The 20968-nt window shown below is 34.8% G+C and overlaps 1 protein-coding gene across 1 annotated transcript in view; it reads right to left on the reverse strand.

Annotated features, from left to right (window-relative positions):
• LOC110687883 (callose synthase 10-like) overlaps window positions 1-20968 on the reverse strand; it is a 55496-nt gene that overhangs the window by 3542 nt on the left and 30986 nt on the right. The window contains exons 21-46 of the mRNA XM_021864525.1: window positions 19417-19503; window positions 19104-19189; window positions 17095-17125; window positions 15401-15489; window positions 15195-15276; window positions 14950-15110; window positions 14536-14656; window positions 14351-14448; window positions 14170-14260; window positions 13936-14096; window positions 13728-13837; window positions 13500-13634; window positions 13253-13321; window positions 13005-13167; window positions 10791-10908; window positions 10455-10574; window positions 8659-8774; window positions 8475-8558; window positions 7981-8093; window positions 4378-4430; window positions 3558-3734; window positions 3146-3193; window positions 2418-2576; window positions 2099-2212; window positions 1895-1983; window positions 1632-1790 (exon numbers count right to left, since the gene is read on the reverse strand). Of these exons, the coding sequence (XP_021720217.1) occupies window positions 1632-1790; window positions 1895-1983; window positions 2099-2212; window positions 2418-2576; window positions 3146-3193; window positions 3558-3734; window positions 4378-4430; window positions 7981-8093; window positions 8475-8558; window positions 8659-8774; window positions 10455-10574; window positions 10791-10908; window positions 13005-13167; window positions 13253-13321; window positions 13500-13634; window positions 13728-13837; window positions 13936-14096; window positions 14170-14260; window positions 14351-14448; window positions 14536-14656; window positions 14950-15110; window positions 15195-15276; window positions 15401-15489; window positions 17095-17125; window positions 19104-19189; window positions 19417-19503 (2834 nt within the window). The remainder of the gene's footprint in view (window positions 1-1631; window positions 1791-1894; window positions 1984-2098; window positions 2213-2417; window positions 2577-3145; window positions 3194-3557; window positions 3735-4377; window positions 4431-7980; window positions 8094-8474; window positions 8559-8658; window positions 8775-10454; window positions 10575-10790; window positions 10909-13004; window positions 13168-13252; window positions 13322-13499; window positions 13635-13727; window positions 13838-13935; window positions 14097-14169; window positions 14261-14350; window positions 14449-14535; window positions 14657-14949; window positions 15111-15194; window positions 15277-15400; window positions 15490-17094; window positions 17126-19103; window positions 19190-19416; window positions 19504-20968) is intronic.

The following is a 20968-nucleotide window of genomic DNA, read 5'->3' on the forward strand; positions in this document are numbered from 1 at the left end:
TGTTCAATACTGTGTCCTTGAACTAATAAATTCCACATGTCATGTTGATAAGATAGATTGAATTTCCATGGGTTGTTTCAGTCTACGAATGTTTTAACTCAAATTTTATTAACATCAATAGGCATGAATATACAAAATCACTTGCAGTCATTTTTATCAGAAGCCTACACCCGGCAATGACAGACATGCCCAACACCCTCCAACTGTTTCCTTTCTAATCAGCTGAAAACTACAACTCCCTCTGTCCCATAATACTTATTCCCATTTCTTTTGGGCACACAGTGTTAGGAGAGTCATGAGCTGAGGCATGGTAAGTAGAAAATGAGTGGAAATCTAAGTTAGCAAAAGTCTCATATTCCATATATACTTTTGAATGAGTTGGTGGAGGAGAGGAAAGGAAAGAATTAAAAATGAAAGGGATGAAAGGTGACGTCATTTACTCAGTCTCATTTAAAATAAGAAAATGGGAATAATTATTGAAGTTGGGACAGACAAAACTGGAAAAATTGGGAAGATTACTGCGGGAAAGAGGGAGTTGTTTCTTCACAACACCCCATAATTTAATGATGACCAGGAACAACATTAGCTTATTGTGTTCTGATCTATCCCTAAGGATCCATAAGTTGAGTTAAACTAAAGTCACCAGCAATAATATATACAACCAACAAACTAAGCCTTATAATTATTTGCCAAGCATATCATAGATTAATCTATTTTACACTCTATTAAAGTCTTTATAGCTGCATTAATCATATTAGCAGCCTACAAGCTCCATACCAAAAGTGAAAAACAAACACCATCCAGTACGAATCCCATCCCCTAATCCCCTGGAGGTAGAATTAGAGGAGCTTCAGATGTAAGCAGCTCTCCCTTGTCCATCAGCAGTTCTGAATTTCATATTTTAATTTATACTCCCTCCGTTTCATATTAACCGCAACAGTAGGTCTTGCACAAAGTTTTAGGAATTTTATAGGGTAGGGATGATAGGGTAAATTTTATCATATAAAGTATAGTTAGTGGAGATATATATAATTGTAAATTGTTTGTAAGAGAGAGAAATAATAAAAAAGTAGTATAAGTGGGGTTTGTAGGAGAGAGAAATAATAAAATATTTATGCAAGTGGGGTTAGTGGGAGAGAAAAATAATAAAATAGTAGTGGGTCTTTACCAAATTAGGAAGTGTTGCAACTATTATGAAACGGTTGTAAAAGGAAAGTGTTGTGATTATTACGAAACGGAGGGAGTACCCAACTTCCAGTAACATAGAATTGGGTTTGATATCTCATTCCATTCAAAGTCTCCTACTATTTTTGGTCAGCGTATCTTTTCTTTTCCTTTATTCTCCTTTTTTCATCTCTTTTGAGAAAAAAAAAGTGGGGCCAGGTGTTAGGGTCATATGGTGATGGCAAATTAACAATCAAAGGATTACAAATTTTAAAAAAAGAAAAATACTTTGTTTAACAAGTCGTAAAACAAAATAGTGATAAAAAATAAAAGTAGACTAGAAATACATACCTAGGGAGCTTATATGCCCCTTGAAGCCCGAGGGAACAGATGAAGATAAAAATGAATTCGTAAAACTAAATGGTAAAAAAAAATGTAAGGAGAAAATACATCTCCATGGAGCTTACTTTTGCCACTCGAAGCCCGAGGGATTAAAGATGTAAGGGGCAAAGAGCCAGGAGATAACAAGGAACCAACTGCTGAGAGTCAATAGCACAAAAGAGACAGCGCCACCCTTTGTGTAGCCATATGCGATGTAAATAGTGAGCAGCAATGCCACTTCAAGCCTGTAGCAAATACTGACATGCTTAGACTCAAAAGATAGTTCATAAAATGTATGTCTACATTAAGTCAACACTATCTGTTCATAAATTTACAAGGTAATACTCACGCCTTAATGAAATGACTTCTAGAGTAAAGCCTGTAGTTCTCAGCAAATTTGATATGCTGGACAACAAATCCCCTACCAGTAGCCCTATACTGTTAACAATAATCATTTAGAAAAATATTATGAAATGCAGGAAAACAGAAGAAAAATACAAATTATTAAATGGAGACATGATATACAAAAGTTAATTAAGTTAGAAGCATATACTTTGGCACCTCCATGCAAAATAGTGCGACCAAAGTAATGAGTCCTTGTTCCTAATGAGAATGTGAAGAAGACAGAACATAACTGCAGCTGCATAGTAATGAAACTGAAGATAGCCTGCACGTGATCATAAAATCTTCTTAAGTAATAGAAAATGGCTGATCAATTAAATTAAAGTGATTGGAAAGAAAATCTGGGAAAGGCAAATAATAAGTTCAATGGAAGAATTTATTTCTAAATGGATAACATCAAGATCATTTAAGAAACTTTGCTGGAAGCACATCTGAGCTATCAAAATTAAAGGGAGAATAAGCAGTTAAACCTTTAGTAATCCAAGTTCTAGTATGAATCCCATTATCATTGGCACAGCAGTAAAAACTCCAATTTGAACTAAGAACTGGGCATTTAGAACTGCATCCAAAGCTGAGCTTCCATAAATTCTGGCATCTTTTGCAATCCCTTCATCAAGTCCAGAGAATGCCTGAGTATATACAAAGGCTTGGCATCAGAACACCAATGAACTTAGAACAGCTATGCAATGAATATCGCAACAATTTAAAGAAGCTTGGTCAATAATCCTCTATGTATCTAATGGTGCTTCAAAATGTTGTAGCAAAAAAAAATGTGAAAAATAACAGGACAATGTGAATCTAGATCAAAATTTCAAAGAAAATTTCTTAGTTCCTGTAATTACAAGTCTTTTTAAATTTCAAATTCCAGAAGAAAAAAAGAATAAATGCATTTGCCTTGGAATAATTCCATTACTACTCTCAATGTGAATACCGTAGTACATAACGCACTGAACTTGCTTCAACTTCCTAATATATTGTATCTAGTGAAATAAAAAGATCAAAAGAATATCATGTAAATCACCTGTAAGTCACGCTATTTTGATACAACTACCAAAAGAAATTTAACCCAAGAATTATGGATGGAGTTCATTATCAATTAAAACTGATTTGAGTTCTACCAAACTAGAATACTTGCAATGAAATTATTCACGCGATTTAAGAAAGCAAGGAAAGACAAAGTCTATCTTGATAAACTTACCAGGTATACCCTTCCATATAAGAAAATGTATATAGTAAGAACTGTCATCTGCATCGAAATGAAAATCAATGATGTCAGCAATAAGAATGATCAACTAACGGAAAACAGCAACTTCTGAAATAAAATTAAGGTTCCCTCTCTCCATTATTGTTTGCCCCAATTTCCATTTTATTCCGTCACTTTCAGTATGCCCCATACTACTGTTGGGTACAGAGGACCACACCTTTTCTCACAACCATAACGCTTAGTCCCACCACTTTTCTCTCTTATTAATTTCTTCCAACCAAAAATTAAAAAAGTAACACTACCTCTATGGAGCAAAAAAGAGGAGAGAGAGAGAGAGAGAGAGAGAGAGAGAGAGAGAGAGAGAGAGAGAGAGAGAGAGAGAGAGAGAGAGAGATGACAAACTTACCATCGTGCACACATAATAACCCACAGTAGTAAAGTAGAAAGAAAGCATTCTGAAGAAGTCAAAAAGCTGCCCAAGCCTGTACACATCTCTACTGAGGACCTGCTCTCCATTTCCTCCAGCAACCTTACCCTCAAACAGAGCAATTTGGTTCAACCCAACATCTCTTCCTTTACCAACCTATACAATGATAAATAAATTAGGTCTTAGTCTTGCCACCATTTCCTAAACCATGTAAAATAATTTTTTTTTTTTTTTTTTTTTTGGGGGGGGGGGTGGGACATCATCGTAAGAAAAACTCTACATAGTGGCCTCGTATAATTGCAAATTCCAGGTGGTGGACCTTTTTTTGCTCTTTCCTTTAGTGAGATTTTATTTTTGCATAAGTAATTAGGGTGTTCCAGTTGCCATTAACATAGCTAACCTAGGCTCAATAAATTAATATACTAACTTACATCTATGTGTACTACTACTAACCACCACCAACCATATAGCCCTCTTGCTCAGCCCCACCAATCCCTCCAGCCCCTACACCAATCCCACCAGCTACATCTAACAAACCCATGCTAGCCAACCCCAGCCTAGCCTAAACATCTTCGGCCACCACTTCTCCTTCCCATCTTCACTAGATTTAGTGTTTTAGAGAGGAAGAAAGAAAAAATAAAGAAGGGAATGAAGGTGAAGGTGGTTATCGGTGTGTTATGTGGATAGGTTTAATCGGTAAAAATAATTCCTATTCAGCAAAAATTAAGTAAAAAGAATAGGGCCTTACTTTAGGAGGTGAGTAAGATGATATTAAAAAAGAAAAAAAAAAAAAAAAAACCTGTATATACTCATGGTGAGTGATATTTCCCTGACGCAAGGTAGAGTTAAAACCTGCAACATTTGGAGCACCACAGAATTATAAGAGGAAAAAAAATAATCTTTACCAACTTTTGTGGTAGCTGTTAAGGACAAGACTATAAGCAAAGTTTTTCAGAGAAGCATTAAGATTCCTAAATAAAATAAACAAGAAACTAATGGGCCTTGGGAGACATTAATACAGACGAGATACAAAACTAATTTATCTCCCATGAGACTATATTTTGTTGGACTAAATCTAATGACCTTGGGAGCAACAATGAACTTATTTTCAAATCACAGCAAAGTTCTTGTTTATCACACTATTTAAGAAAACTAAGGAAACTCTATTCTGATTCATAAACAATAATGACATCCAGTAGAACAATACCGAACAGTGACCAACTCACTAAGAGATACACTTGCTATGCAAAATTTAGAAACAGTAGCAACCCCAAATAGTAGATAACCGGGTTAACATATCAACAACTCAGCCATTTCGGCAACTACTCCTTCCATAGTTTATTACTTGCTCCATTTCCCCAGTCACGGGGTTTTAGGAGGAATAGTCGAAAGTATTATTTTGTGATGGAAATGCGGTTGGTTGAAGAATAAAAAAATATGAAAAAACAAAAGTGAGTATAAGTGCGGAGAAGAGAGGATATGAAAAATATTAAATATGGTATTAGGGAACACTAGTGGGAGAAAAATAATAAGATATTGTTTAAAGTTTCCAAAAAAGGAAATGGAGCAAGTATTAAAATACGGCCGCAAAAGAAAAGTGGAGCAAGTAATAAAATACTAGGGGAGTATAATAAAGTTGAAAGACAGTTGCACCTCGCACCATATAAATTCAGTGTAGGTCCAATTGTATTGGCCAATGACTGGGTTTGTTTGACTAATCCCTCACAAATCACATATTATAGATCAGTATAAAATGTGTCATTGTTCAACACTTTCTCATAATATTCACATATCAGTAATTCTCAAATATCACCTAGTAACCAACCACTCAAATTTCCCATGTACTATTCCCTCGAGCCCACTACTTTTTTGTCATAGATTCCAAAGTGGATAAAAATGAGAGACAAATGTAGTAATATAAAGAGCCATAATTTACTCATCCATATACAGATTGCACAATCTAATTATCACTTTGAAATTACACAGCTTGGGATTCAGTCAAATAATCACCGTCTTTTGTTCAGAAATAGTTCAATAATGTGATGTCCTGATCTCATCTACCCTAACAATAAGAAGGAGTTTGGTTTGTGCAGGGGAAAGAGAATGGAGGAGAAAGGAATGAAACCCCCTTTATTGCACATGATATTTAACCCCCTTTAAATTCATAATGCTTCTCTCTGCTCTTTACTGCCACCACTTTTCTACTCTCTCTTCCTTACCCACCATCATTACCACAAAGCTCACCACCAACTAATTACCAACCAACGAAATAATAGAAGATATAGGGCTTATGCCAAGATTTAGTTCTTAATTTGACTTGGTTCTCATCTTTATTTCCTCTGCACTTCTTTTTGGATCTTTACAAAAACCCACCTTAGAAACTAATGCAGCCACCCCATTCAATTCACTGTCCTTGCTCCGCCTCCTGGAAGAAGTCTTCACATTGTGCATTAGCTAGACTTGGTGGGTTTGTTTTTAAGGTGGTTGGTTTGTTTTCAAGGTGGTGGGTTGGTTTCGGATGGGTATGGTTGATTTCTGAGGCGGTTTTCGGGATGAGTGGGTTCATTTTTGGGGTGCTGGAAAGGTATTCTGGAGTAAGGTAGATTGGTAGGTTATCGAGGTGGGTTGTTAGAGTTTTGGGTGTGTGGGGGTGGTTTTAGGCCCACCGGTAAAGCAATAGGATGTGCTAAACTGCTAATGGGAAGTGGGGTGGTTCTGGTGGTTGAAGAGATATGACAGGGTAGTTAACATTAGTAGCATATTGTTGGTTAAGGAGTTTGGGGGTAGTTGATCCCATGAGGGTGTGGGAAATCATGGTATGGAAAAGTGGGGGAAACAAAAGGTTAAAGGGAATGATTAAAATAGCTTTGTAAACATAGAATAGGGTTATTAGTGCTGTTTCCCTCACCCATTCTACAAAACCTCAAACCACACGCCCCCTAAAACTATCAACCTAAATTGGTTAATGTTATTGACTTAAACTAATTTAATGTTGGGTGTGGCCCAAATTTTACAGGCCCATTGTTTTGGTGGAGTATTTATGCATGTTCCTCATAAGCTTCCGAAAAAATCAAGCAAGGTTAGTGCTAGCTTATGATTTCTCTAGATTTTTCTACTAGTTTGTATCATGCAAGCTCCTTGAAAGTTCTAGAAAATTCTAAAAATTTGGAAGTAACTAGAAATTGTGAATATTCTAGAACATTATGGCTACAAGAATGAAGGGAGTTCTAAAATATTCTAGCTATACCTATACACAATAACACAAGCCTCCCTACCTATCAAGCCTCCTTGTATACTATCCACATTCTCTACTACGATTTCACTATTCCCTTCTGTATTACTCCTTTGTGAGTTTATTTCTAATACATAGTGAAAGTTAGTATTCATAATACTCACCACTAATACTTTAGGGTACTTATATAGTTGTACACACCAATTTCATATAGTGGATTTTTCTGCTCGGCAATGGTGGGTTTTAGCCTCTATTGAGAATGTTTCACACGTTAAATATTGTGTCCCCTTTACTACTTGTCTTGCTTTTATATCTACCCTATTAATATACTTCTCAATCTCTTCATCTTTAATTTGCTTCCAGAACCCTAACATTTATAGTGTTTTGTTCACAATAAGTTACATTTTCAACTTCATCATTAGAGTACTGTAATTTGGTTAATGTTTCAGTTGAACAGAAAATGCAGTTTTTAAGATCACAATTTTTTTGCCCTCTTAATTAAATTCCACAACTTCATCAGTATTAGATATTTAGATTGGACAATGTGACAAATTTATGGATACTTCCATAGATGAAAAGAATAAAGAGAAGGTGAGCTACACAGATATACTTTATTTGCTCAAAAGTAAGCAATTGTTTTCTTTATTTTTCAAATCATTACTAGCTTTGCATTTCTAGAATTCATCGGTGCACAGTTACAGGATCCCAAAGTTCCCATGACTACTCGACTGAAACAGGAAAACATAGAAGGCAAGAAGCAATTCCCTTCATTTTGGTTGGTGGCAGCTGGATATAGGGGTCAGCTGAGTAAGAAGGCATTACACATGGAGGGACCTTGAAATGTCCCTTCGAAAATAGGTTTGATCTTTGAGGATTTTATGTGGAGGTTTGATTAAAAAAAAAACAAAATATATGTCTTATTTATCAGGAAAGCCATGCACTCACTTGTTACAACAATAATCGGACTTTGACGTATGAGCTAATGAGGAAGTATTTACATATAAATAAGTTCTTTTGACACATGTGAAGGAAAATTAAAAAGGCACACCATTGAATTTTAGGAAAATCATCTAAAAATCAAATTATTTGGATTGAAAGGAGGGTTATCAATTATTTTCCATTTATGAACTATAACTAGAAAATAAGCAATGGCATAAAAATCATACATACCAGCATAAATATCTTCGCTTATGTTAATAACACGTGAAGCCTTACTAATGCCTCCACGAGATATGTGGAAGATACGATCAAACACATCTGGATGTCCATAATGCATACGCACTCTGCAATATTTAGAAAGAAAAAATAAAAGTGGTAAATATAGATTCTAGGCAAATTCCTCTGTGTGTGTGTCATAACAGTAGAACGGATTTTGAAATTTACATACCCATAAAGTAATCCTATAATAATTGTTTATTTATTTTCAAAAAAAAAAAAAAAAAAAAAACGAAAAAAATCTTGATCAACTTCAAAACCGAATTTTGTCAAAGCTGAATCTGTGTGGAATTCAAAACCAACTTCTTTATTTATACTGCAAAATTTCGTTTCGATTTTTATTAGTCGTGATTTAACCTACAAGGATGGTACCTTCAAAAAGAAGGGGGGGTGGGGGTGGGGGAGGAAACAACTATCAAAGGTAATCAATAAGCTATAAAAAAACTCACTTGAGAGGTTTTGCCAGCACTCGCTGACCTAATGTCACAAAGCTGGTCTCTTGATTGGACATAAACCAAGCAAGTGAAGAAACACTGCACAGAAAATTTCCATATGCTTTATAAAGGATAGGTAATTAAAGCTACACATTTACACAATTAAATTTGTCAAACTGGCAGGGACAAGATGTCTAACCTTCCTGTGAAGACATGCTCCCTTACACCAAGAATTGTTGGAGGACGGATACCATGTTTTGCATGAAATTCTGCAAGAAGGTTTCTCATTTTCATTGCCTCCTCAAGGTAATTATCCTGTGATGAAGGAAGAGAAAAAAGTGAATTGGTAAAAACAAAAACACGTAAGGAATTACACAGGGAAAAAAAAAGGCACAATTAAGGAGTTCAAAACGAATTACACAGGGATACCACCCCATTAATAATTAGAGGAACTAAGTTCGGAACTAACATTATGAATCTATATATATATATATATATATATATATATATATAGGGGAAGGCTCTCGTGAGAACCCCTCCTTTATGTGAGAACTCTTCTTATGTGAGAACACTTTTTATGTTCTAAATTTTTACTTGTATGTTCTAAATTTTAAATCTGATGTTCTAAACTTTTCCTCAGGTGATTAAATCAGATGCTCTAAATTAGTACTCACATGTTCTAAACCATAAATTAGTTAACTTATATGTTCTAAATTTCAAAACGTATGTTCTAAGATTTTTAGCTATATGTTCTAGATTTGAAAGCATATATTCCAAATTTTACTCGTATGTTCTTAATTTCTACTCACATTTTCTAAATTTTATACCAAGTGTTATAAATTTTTATTCACATGTTCTAATTTTAAATAAGATGTTCTAAATTTCATAAAGCAAATTTTCTAAATTTTTACTCACATGTTCTAAATTTAATTCACACAGATGTTCTAAATTATTACTCATATGTTCTAAATTTTAATTTAAGTCACATGTTCTAAATTTTTACTCGTATGTTCTAAACTTTTACTCACATGTTCTAATTTTAGATCAGTTCTCATATAAGTATGAATTCTCACATATGGACCTATTCTCACAGAATCCCTCCTATATATATATATATATATATATATATATATATATATATATATATATCTTAGGAAATATTTAATTCATCTTTTAGCAAATACTTACAAAAAATTAAACAGATCCATTATTAAAAAGATACTCATATTGTATATCATATGGGTACAACTTAAAATTTAAAGACTATGGACCTTCATCATACTATTAAAAGAGGAGAATAACTTGTAAAATATTGTTGAATTATAAATTGTTGTGAATCTTTATAAAATATGGTAAAACCATGCGTTGCACGTGGCTTAAGCGCTAGTTACCACTAAGCTTTTAGATTAAAGGAGGAGACGATTTCAAGGGTATGTAGGGCGGGGGGTACTTTTCAGGTAGCTGATTTCTTGTTACTCCATTCTTTATTGTATAAGTATACAACCTAAATATTTTTCCTTTCCTTTTATATTCTGTGTAAAGAGAAGGTCCCACTGAAGATAAGAGCTAGTGAAACTATACAATGAGACAAACTCAAGAAAAATTTCATGACACATCTCGCTCATAAACACAAAAGGCAGGAGTTTCAAATCATGCTTTTCCATCAGAATCCTATCCATGATTTGAGGCATGGAATTATACAGCCTCTCATGTCATACAAAAAATGTTTTCATTGACCAGCGCCCAACAGAATCCACGTTATACTAAAGGGAACAAAATGCACCTGAATTCAACATACTTTAAAGTTAATATAGGAGAAATAAAGTATGCCAAATCAAGAAGCAACCACAAAGTTCAGGCACTCTGGTACTACTTTAAATGGCACCTTCACTGTAAACACTAAATTAATCGGTTCTCTAACTTTTATAAATACTGCAGTGATATTATTCATCAGATGGTAAATGAGATCGATACCAAAAGGAGATAACGGATTACCTGATTCATATCAATAGTTTGAATTGCTTCTCCACGCGTAAAAACAATTGCATGATTCTGATTTTCAGGCTTTCCTTCACCAAGTTTTGGGTTTCCAGGAAGCTTGATTGAATATATTTCCTAAACATGATGAAATACATTTAGTGACCTTTGAATGAATTTGCAGAAGCAAGAGAAAGAGGTGGAGAGAAGAAAATCATGATATAGGTTGTAAATCACTCGCATACAGAATAATTGATGAACAAAAGTGAAAAGACAAACATTTAGTCATCAGTTACACACATTCTTTATTCTTGACATTTATGAAAATTAGATCCAACACAGTTTGCATTTTACCTGATCTTTTCCATGTACATCTGCTTTGACAAGCTTGGAATAATACTCCTTCAAAGCAGTACCATCAGGTCCAGTACTTTCCTCTAGGTGAATAAAAGCAACTCGAAGTGCCTCATTCCTGAAAAGGTAGAAGACTTCTTACAGCAATACAAACAGACATAAAACAAAATAATGGATACCCAATTCAATCGTGTTTTTTGGGGTAGAGATGATTAGCATCTACTCATTGAAAACAGGAACCTTTCTTTGTCACAAAGATAAATGGTAGGTTACCCATAAATCCAAAAAAGTATATATATATATATATATATATATATATATATATATATATATATATTCATCTTCTCAAATTCATCCTCTAATAAAAGCTCCCTATAACAACCTACTTCATTAACCATAATTTCACCAAGTATAATTGTGGATGAATTTCATTATTAAATCATAATTAATGATTGACACACTTTCCATTTTCGTCCATTCTTGAGTAATTGATACATTACCAAAAATGGCAAAGACACACTAATATTTGTTTTTCTATCTTGCACAATGGTCCACAACTTTTGGGGTCTATAATAAAATCCCCCACCCCCTTCCTGCTTTCCATTTGCACAATGGCCTGTATCTTGCTATATTTCTATAAATAAAATTCCACTAACTTCACTTTATAATAACAATTCAACAAAACTACCCCACTCAAACTTTTCTTGAACTTTGTGTCAATTATATGGGAACGAGGAAGTATTTTATGAGAAAAATATCAAAACTACCCCCGGATGTACAGGTGTAGGTACTAATTTGCGACCTAGTTGTAAGTAGATAATCATTTAACTAGGTGAAATAACAACCCAATGTGCTTTCATTATGTAACAATATGCTTTTTATTTTTGTTAAATGTGTAGTGCTTTTATAATCATGTTTATGCTCTTTATGATTTTATTCTTTCCAATAGTCTATGTGTTTTATTTATAATAATATTTGAGATTTTATCATAATGCTAGTGCTTTTGTTCATAATTTATATGCATTTATCACAAGAAAGTATCAAAACTATCCTGTTGGGTATATGTTTTAATTTGCAAGCAAAAACATATTCGTTTGATGCGTCACAATGAGTAACTTTTGAATATCAAACTTCTGAAATTTTACATATATCCCCTCCGTCCCTATTTAGTTGACATGCTATCCTTAAAAGGTTTTCCCTATTTAGTTGACACACTACTATTTCTTTCCTAAAAAGGATTGGTCCCATCAACTAAAAAATCAACTCCCAATTCCTACCAACAAAAGTAATGGTCCCCACACACCAGTAACTACAATAAAAAATTCCTCCACTACCAACGTTTACATAATAAAATTGAAGTCAGTAAAAATGCCTAAAACTCTATAGCATCAAACTGTATTAACTAAATAGGGACGGTGGGTGCATGTAATTAGCGATATTAACATTTGAAATTGGTAAACATGTCAAAAAGAAATGAAAAATTTAAATGAATGGAGGGAGTATCATTTTACCTTAAAAAAAATTGATACAAGATGTTATAACAATGAAATAAAATAGTGGTTCGGATTTTATGTATAAGAATATTAATATTATTTGTTCACATAATAACCCACGACCACGAAAATTAGTTAGCATTCTAAATATGAGCATGTCTCATAGCATGTCAATGCTTCCATCAATTAGTTAGCATTCTAAAAAGGCAAAAGGGAATTCCTTGCACCTTAGGCATGCCTCATATAAGTGAGGTACACTTAATAAATATGAAAATTTTCTAGAAATAAAGTTGTGCCCCCCATCAAGACTGCCTTGCCTAGACCAAAAAGGTGAATGTGCCACTTTGCCTTGTGCCTAGACAGGTAGAAGCGCCTTCAGAGCTTAATTTGAAATTCACAAGGAAAAAAAAAAAAAAAAAAACCAAAAACAGTTCATTGAAAAACAAACAAACAAACAAGATACTACTCCCTCCATGCCCAATTGTTTGCCCCCAAACAATATTTTACTATATTTAGTTTGGGTTGAGTTGAATTAATGAAAGTGAATATGTGGGACCTAAAGTAATTTTTGCGAGACAAAATTTATGGTCCCCCATGGACATTTATGATATGGGGCAATCTTTTAGGGATGACCTTAAAAGCAATATGGGGAAAATTTTAAGGGACGGAGTGAGTAATGCACAAAGGCACAATGCTATGGCAAGTATAAATGCTACAATACCTCTGCAGTAGTAAGTTAATGTCTGCAGCCTCGGGAGCTTTTCTCTGCCTTTGCTGTCCATATATTTGGCACGAAACAACATATGTGAACTTCAGATCTGCCTGTGCCCGTGCCTCACTCGATACCTCAAATGACTGATTTGTTAGTGAGCTTGTGTCCTCCTCTGACAATTAAACACATAAAAACTACATGATAAATTGACACATGTACCTCATCAAGTTTCAAATCAAATGTATTAGACTTAATACCTATTAATCCTCTTTTTTCCATATAACTCTGAAGCATTAATGCTCTTCTGTAGTACATCATTCCACGCACTGCGATTAGAACAGATAAGTTAACACTGCCAAAGAAATTGGCAAATCTTGCATTTGTTGCATTTAAGCTTTCATTGAACAATTACATGTGCAGAAAGTACCAATCCCCCCTTTGAAAAAAAGATTGGGTGATGAAAAGAGTGATGGAGGTGCTGCCTTTAAATAAGACAATGCTGACCTGTTCTAGCCAATGTCTGTCCACGATAAGAAACCCAGAAACGTAGCTCCAAGTTATCACTAGAACTTTCTTCAAAATCTACATCACCAGAAGACTCTCCTCGATTGATCCGCTCCAAAAAATTTTCCCACTCATCTACAACAACAAAAACAACAAAGATATTTGTTTCAAAGGTAAAGCCACACAGGGTAGGTGAAAAAGAAACAATAATAAGGACAGAAACAAAACCAGGAAAAATCTTCTGGAGATAGAATAGTATAGATACTCCATCCTCATTTTCAACCCGCAAATCTGAAGAGCTATACAGTACTGTCTCACTGTAGTATGGGGTGAATACGCTGACAATTTTGGTGTCAGAAAAATGGGGTATTAATGTTAGCAAGGCAAAGAACAAAAATTTCAATTCCTTCACAAGCTAGCCATTGATTTAAATTACCTGAAAGGCATCATTTCCGACACAGGTCTTGCTGGAGGCATGTGCATGAATAGTGAATTGGTAAAAAATTCTAAACGCCTCCTAGCTTCTAAGTTTTTTGGTATATTAGCTGCTGTATCTTTCACTGTAAGTAGCAAGTGCAGTCTCTTCACTAGCTCCTTCTGTACGATAGAAGAAACGCATTAAAAGGAGGAAATTTATGTTATCACACACACACACACAAAAGAATCTTACAATTTCTGGATCCTTTGGCCACTGTATCCTGGAAAATAGGCGCCCTTCATTTCTTGCATCAACTAATATTTTCCATGATTCAATCTGATCACTAGGATTTGAGAAACCAACCAAACATATAATATTATTAATATTGTATAATCACCAAAACCATTAAAATTTAACGACTTTACGGTTTTACCTGAGATCAGGTGACAATAGTTCGTGTGTCACCATATCATAAAAATCATACAGAGCCTTCGCTGCACCTCTTGCGAGTTCGGGAGTTTCGTTCCTTATCTGTCCTTACATGAATTGACTTTAATTTATGTAACGATAAAGTACTGTAAGAAATGATGGTGGCATTATTCACTTTAAACAGCTTACCAAAAGCCCTGTCAACGCGGTAAATCTTGATTGCACAGAGGGGATCTTCTTCAGCAATAAGGTTAGAACAAGAGAACCTTCCCTTATGCTACCATTGATTTCTTGGTAGACCCTCTCAACCCTACAATAAAATGTCACAGTAAGAATAGAGAACCGGAAACCTGATACATTATCTAAGTTTGAAAGATCTGTTATATATCTTTAAGAAATAGCAAATATAGACATTTCAGTCTTTCCCTGTTATATATCTAAGTTTTTTTTTTTTTTTTTTTTTTTTTTTTTTTTTTTTTTTTTTTTCTCCCCTTCTTCTTCTTCTTCCAAATACACGAAAAGTTCTTTATATTTGTCTCAATAATGCCATAAACTGACAGGTGGTTGACAAATGTGAACGATATATGTCATATAAATTCATACCAGTGTCTCCCATCACAAACAACTATGGAATGTAAGATCTTCTCAATACTATAATAGCATTCCCTAACAGCATAAGCCATGTAATCATCTCTCTTGATTCTATTCCACAGATCCACTTGTGTGTCGTTACAGTCTCTAGCAAGGTCAATAGCCATCAAAATCTGCAACGATTAAAGATAGAATGAAGAGCAACGACAAGCAAAATCTGAACATTAAACAAAAGGAACAGAGGCACCAAAGTTTACCTTACTACTTAGAAGAAACAGAGGCCACTGAACGAGACGAAGGCTACCAGAGTTACTGGGCATATAGAGCAAATCTTTTTCCCTGAAGGCAAACCCATGTCAGAATTTTCAACAATGCCAAAAGAAAGCCAGATAGACCAATATAATTCTGCAAGACTGCAACAAATTTATAAGACAAGGGTCATAGCAATTCACTAATTTGATACCTATTGCTGATGAAATCTTCTTCACGCAAACTTTTGATGATCTCATTCCAGAAAGGAGCAAAAACGGCAGCAAATGTCTTGTTATCCTCCTGTGAGATTTGCAAATAATAAAAACAAATTAGAAAACCTTTCATGGACAAGTAATATTCCGGCAGCCTTCTAGTTCCTATGTTCATAAGTAAATGCAACATCATCCATTTTCAGCAGTTCCAAAAGGATAGAAAGTCAAAATAACCCATTCTAAAGTTTCTCTTGAAGGCTTGCGCACTCCCAGATTTTTTATTCTCTCAAAGTCTAGCTAATCAAATGCAAAAGATGCCCTCAACCCCACTATGACCACTCTCATATACCATGCGCATTACCCCCATGTGCAGAGGAAGCATTATATAAGAAGTGGCAGAACCATAGAAGCATTAGTATAAGTCAATTCCAAAGTAAAAATAAGGCATCCAACAACTTATACCTAATGATATCCGATATTCCAAGCAATGCTCTAATGGTGTTTTAAGAAAAACAGAATTATTTTTCAGTGATTATGAGAATTGAAGTGTTTGAGGACCAAAACATTTCAATTTTGGAGTTGGCCCAATTCTTAAAAACAATGTTCAATTCACCAGCCTGTCTTAATCAGTCTCCCTCTTGAATTGTGTTACATTTACTGCAGCTACAGAAGATTTCTCTCTCCTCAAAAGTCTATTTCCCACAACTCCCCTATATTCACTCTTTCTTCTTTTCCAAACTCACTCTCTATCCTCTACCAGAATCAGCACATGCTCTGTGCCACCATTCACCCGCGCAGAAACCATAACTTGTTGTCCTTGTAATGACCCAAGGAAGGTCACCTGTACGCTTGCAGTATGCTAAAAAAAGAAGACAAAACCAGAGGAGCAAGAATGATAGTAAACATCACAGAAGCTGAAAGACAACAACCAGCCACCCACTCACGAGCCACAAGACAGCAACTAGAATTGTCCTAGGGAATGATCCATTGTACATAAAGAGAGAGAAGGGGTTGTGAATAAAACTTTTAAGACTTGTGAGAGTTGTGACATAAAGTCACTATTGGAGATTTGCAGCCTAAAGCTGCTAGGTTCTATAAACCCTATTGCATTTTAATCAAAGTTTCAACACCTCTCTTTATTTTCTGTTATTTGTTGTGTAGGCAAAATCAGTCAGTCTTGAATAAATTACAGTCCTCTGATTCTGCGTGGCAGCCACTCACCCATGGTAGCTCCAGCTATCTATCGCCAACTCCTCCATCCATATTTCAATGACATGAAAGCCAGTTAGACTTAATCACGGCTGGAATTCTTCATATGCAAGGTTCGCAAGTACAAATCACTAGTTACAATTGAGATTTTAGCCAGATTTTTTTAGTTCATCGACCTTTGATTTTATAAAAATAGGAAAAGTCTTGTCAGAACTCTATCTCTAGGGTCTCACAGTTGTAATTAGTATGGCCCTAAGTTCAGTGAACTTCAAATGTCGAACCTCTTTATTCTCCCTAAAAAAAGAACCGATGAAAATTTTAATTTCACCATTATATTTTTTTAAACATATCATACAACACAGTGAATTTTAAAATGACAGATTTACAATTCGTAATTTTTCCGAAACAGATATGAACGCACCTCAGAATACTATTATTACATGATTTGATGATTCCCAATTAAATAAAATAGATATGGGCGTACCTCAGAATTTTGTCGAGCAAAAGCCATCAATCTGCAAGGTACCATTAATATTTGTTAGATGAACATAATACCACAGTAATCGTAAGCCCATTATATTCAATAAGTCCACTTAAGTCCAATAAAATAAACTACTATATAATGAGAGTACTATATTAACAGAAAAACTTTAAAAGGTTGGTAAATTAATGACCTAAAATTCCTTGATGAACAACTTTTGTTTTTTGTCCGTTTAGACAACCAACATCCATTAATTAATGATTAAAAGTAGTTGAACTGTTTCTAATAGGAACACCAGTTAGCAGCTACAGATCACTGTTTTTTTTTTTTTTTTTTTTTTTTTGCCACTTTGTATGGTTAGAGTGGACTTTAGTCAAACCTGATTTTTCCCTTCCCTTTATATCTCTTAGCCCCCTCTTTCATAAAAAAAAATTTTAAAAAAAAAATTGAATTTATATCCTAACCCCCTTTTATAAAACTTCAAAAAAAATTCAATTTATATCCTCCCTTATTAGGTTTGCACTGCCTTGTTCTCTAGCTCCCTATATATATTCTCTCCTTTTTATCCACTTTTACTATCCCACTTTTCTTTGCTTAGTTTCTTTAACTAATTTCTTTACTTTTCTAGCTTCATAATTCGTAGACAACTATTTATGATACCCGACCGTCAATCAATTTGTTATTATGTTACTATCAAACCAGCGTTCACTGGCAAATAAAGCTCTTTAGAGGGAAGTGATTAGTAAAGTCCAAAAGCCTTCTACCCAGCTTTGTCTTGTTTTATGCTTGCGTGTTGTCTGGCCTATGTAGAAATTGTGTCATCGCATGCATATTAGTACCGCAAAACACGGAATAATAGTGCGGCTAGTACATCGCAATTCGGCCTGTTCAAAATGCCAAGATTTTGGCCAATTCAACCTATACATACTAGTCTCATCCACATTGACTGAATCTTACAATTGCTTGATTCGAGGGCAGCAATCATCAATGAGCAGCCCACATGAAGCATCCAACGACACCAACCCACAGGTGCTGCCAGAATGGCCAAGGAGCAAAAAAGATCTTGCTTAACTTGGAATCTCCATTGGCAACGGCGAAGGCTGCAGCGGTGGAAAAGGAGAAAAAATCACATTTCTTTAGATCTAAACCCTTCCAAGAGAAAGGAGAGGAAACCCAAAAAAGATCTTGCTTAACTTGGAATCTCCATCGGCAACGGCGATGGCTGCAGCGGTGGAAAAGGAGAAAAAAATCACATTTCTTTAGATCTAAACCCTTCCAAGAGAAAGGAGAAGAAACCAAAGGAAGGGAGGAGAGGAGGCGTGGTGGATAAGGAGTTGAGGTAGAATTTCACAAAAAAAAAAAAAAGGCAAAAAGAAAATAAAGACAGAGGGGCAGTGGAATTTCAAGAAAAGGGCAAAAAATTCTAGAGGGAAGAGCTTCTCTCTCGTGAATTTATTTCTTATCTGAACTAGTTTGAGCTTAATTAGTCATGAAATAAAAAGGAAAACAAACTTATGGAGTTGAAAATTAGCTTATTTTGTCTGGATAAAAAAAAGAGTAATCGTTAAATAAAATCTTATTTTGTCTGAAATAATCAGAGAAAAAAAAAAATCTGATACAAGTCGAAAAAAATTGAAGTATAAAGGGCCTTAAAGTACAGCAGTTTTTGTAGCCCACTTCATGGGGAGCTAGTAAAGAATCAACAGGCCTAGATATATAATTTTAATACGAACTCTTCAATATAAGTAAACTTTGAACAACTTTTTATGCTCTGGGTTTTACTGTCTTTCATAATTCATATAATGGGTCAAATAGCATGTCTTGCAAATAAAATTGATTTTCCTAATCTAAAATGGCGTCCGTGCAAGAAAAACACAAAGACACAACACCAAAGCATGCACACACAAGCATATCAACTAAATAGTAAGGGGAAATCTAAATTAGCTAGAAGTTAACATATAGCAAAGAAAGCATATACAAAACAACAATATCAGGTAGGCACCAGCTCACACCTTCTTGTTCTGGAAGATGCCATATTCTTCACAAAGGCTTCAGGGAAGCTCTCAAAACGTTTATGCACCATATCGATTGAACGTATCTGCAATAAAACAACATGATTTAGCAAGGAACCTGTAAATTGGATCAATAAGTGGAGCACAAATAGACAAAGGGCATTGAGGCCTTCAGAAAATGAAATTTAATATTGTTTTATAATAAAAGAGGCTTGTAGATTAAAAAAATGGGCATTGTTGAGGATGCAGTAGTCTTTATTCTCCAGAAACCAATTTGTGTAAGAAAAACAAGAATAATCAAATAAAAGAAAACCTCGCCAAGTCGAGCTCGTGCACCCATCACACCACCTACAAGAGCCGATAAAAGCGTGTACCATATGTGAATATCCATAAGATATATCTGCAGTAGTGGTCAAGTGGAGGTCAGCATAAAAAGATTACAAGTTGCAGAACACAGTACACTAAAAGACTTCGGTCAATACTCATAAAAAATAGCAAAATTATAAAAGTTGGACAAACACACATTAATAGAAAATCATAGTATCATACAAACTTTGTAATACTCTATGTTGGACTTCAAAGATTATCCGTCATAAAAAGATTACCAATCCTCCCCTCCGACAGAGCATGCAACCCATGCCACTACTTCCATCCACGAGTTAATTGTGCAATAGTTCTGATTCAGGAGCTTATATAATTTGCAATGCTTCTCCGAAGAGAAGGGCTGTAGTTGCTTTATACTTGACTAGTTCAAAGTTGCAGCTGGGGGTGTGAGAGTTATTTTATCATTAATGCATCATATATATTTCTTCTCATGGAGTAAAAATGCGGCTTTGGTTGTGATAATAGTAACAATCACGATAACAGAAATGATGCATTGTCATGGACAACAATGCAGTTTTCGTGATAGGATTTTTCATTACTATTTCTCTCCTCTCACATCACTTACTTTCCAATAAACTATTTACCTCACTATCTTTTGTTTATGATTTTTGAATACCCCAACTACCCACTTACTTCTTATAATATTAAAGTCAGTCAAATTACCTAAAACTATGTGCCAGTCAAAGCGTAACATTAAAAAATAATCAGAGGGAGTATTAGTTTTCAATAACAAAATATGATTCAACACTGTTATACCTTACTCAATAGTCAAAACTAATTGTTACCTTACTAAACATAACTAACCACAAAGCAGTTAAAAAAAGACAAAAAAAAAGGCAATTTTGTTCATAAGGTGGATCTCTCTCCTGCATTCTTCTCTGGAGTTTGGCTTGGCCATGATTTCCGTATATTGTCACCACAGTGCAAATAACGATCGCATCATTTCAGTTTTGCATGTAAAGGACATTCATTTGAACGAGCCAATCTCTTGTGGTTTGTTTTTCTGGAAAACTACAATCTAATTTGAATCAAACGTTCTAACCCCAGAACATTACATCCCATGTTTCATTCAACAGTTACTTTTTATTCATGGATACAGTGAAAAATAGCCATTGTCTACCCAGTAATAGCTTTAAGCCTCTCATAGTCTAATATAACTATTCTAATAGCTTACAACTATTATAAAATCCTAAGACTATGGAAACAAATTTGCATCGCAACAACCACAACAAGATCCGCGATCAACACATCATTTTGGTTTCTATAATAACAAAACTGTTCCTGTGATTGCAACCAAACCCGTAATCTCGAACATGTTGCCATGACCTTATTCTAGTTATGCAGTGTTTAGATCTTGCTTTTTAAATTCAAAGGTGGGAATAGAGGAATTGGGTTATGTTAGAGAGAGAGAGAGAGAGAGAGAGAGAGAGAGAGGGGGGGGGGGGGGATCCATACGACTGAACATCAGCTTGTACTTTCTT

This window comes from Chenopodium quinoa, unplaced genomic scaffold, assembly GCF_001683475.1.
Source record: "Chenopodium quinoa cultivar QQ74 unplaced genomic scaffold, ASM168347v1, whole genome shotgun sequence".
NCBI lineage: Eukaryota > Viridiplantae > Streptophyta > Magnoliopsida > Caryophyllales > Amaranthaceae > Chenopodium > Chenopodium quinoa.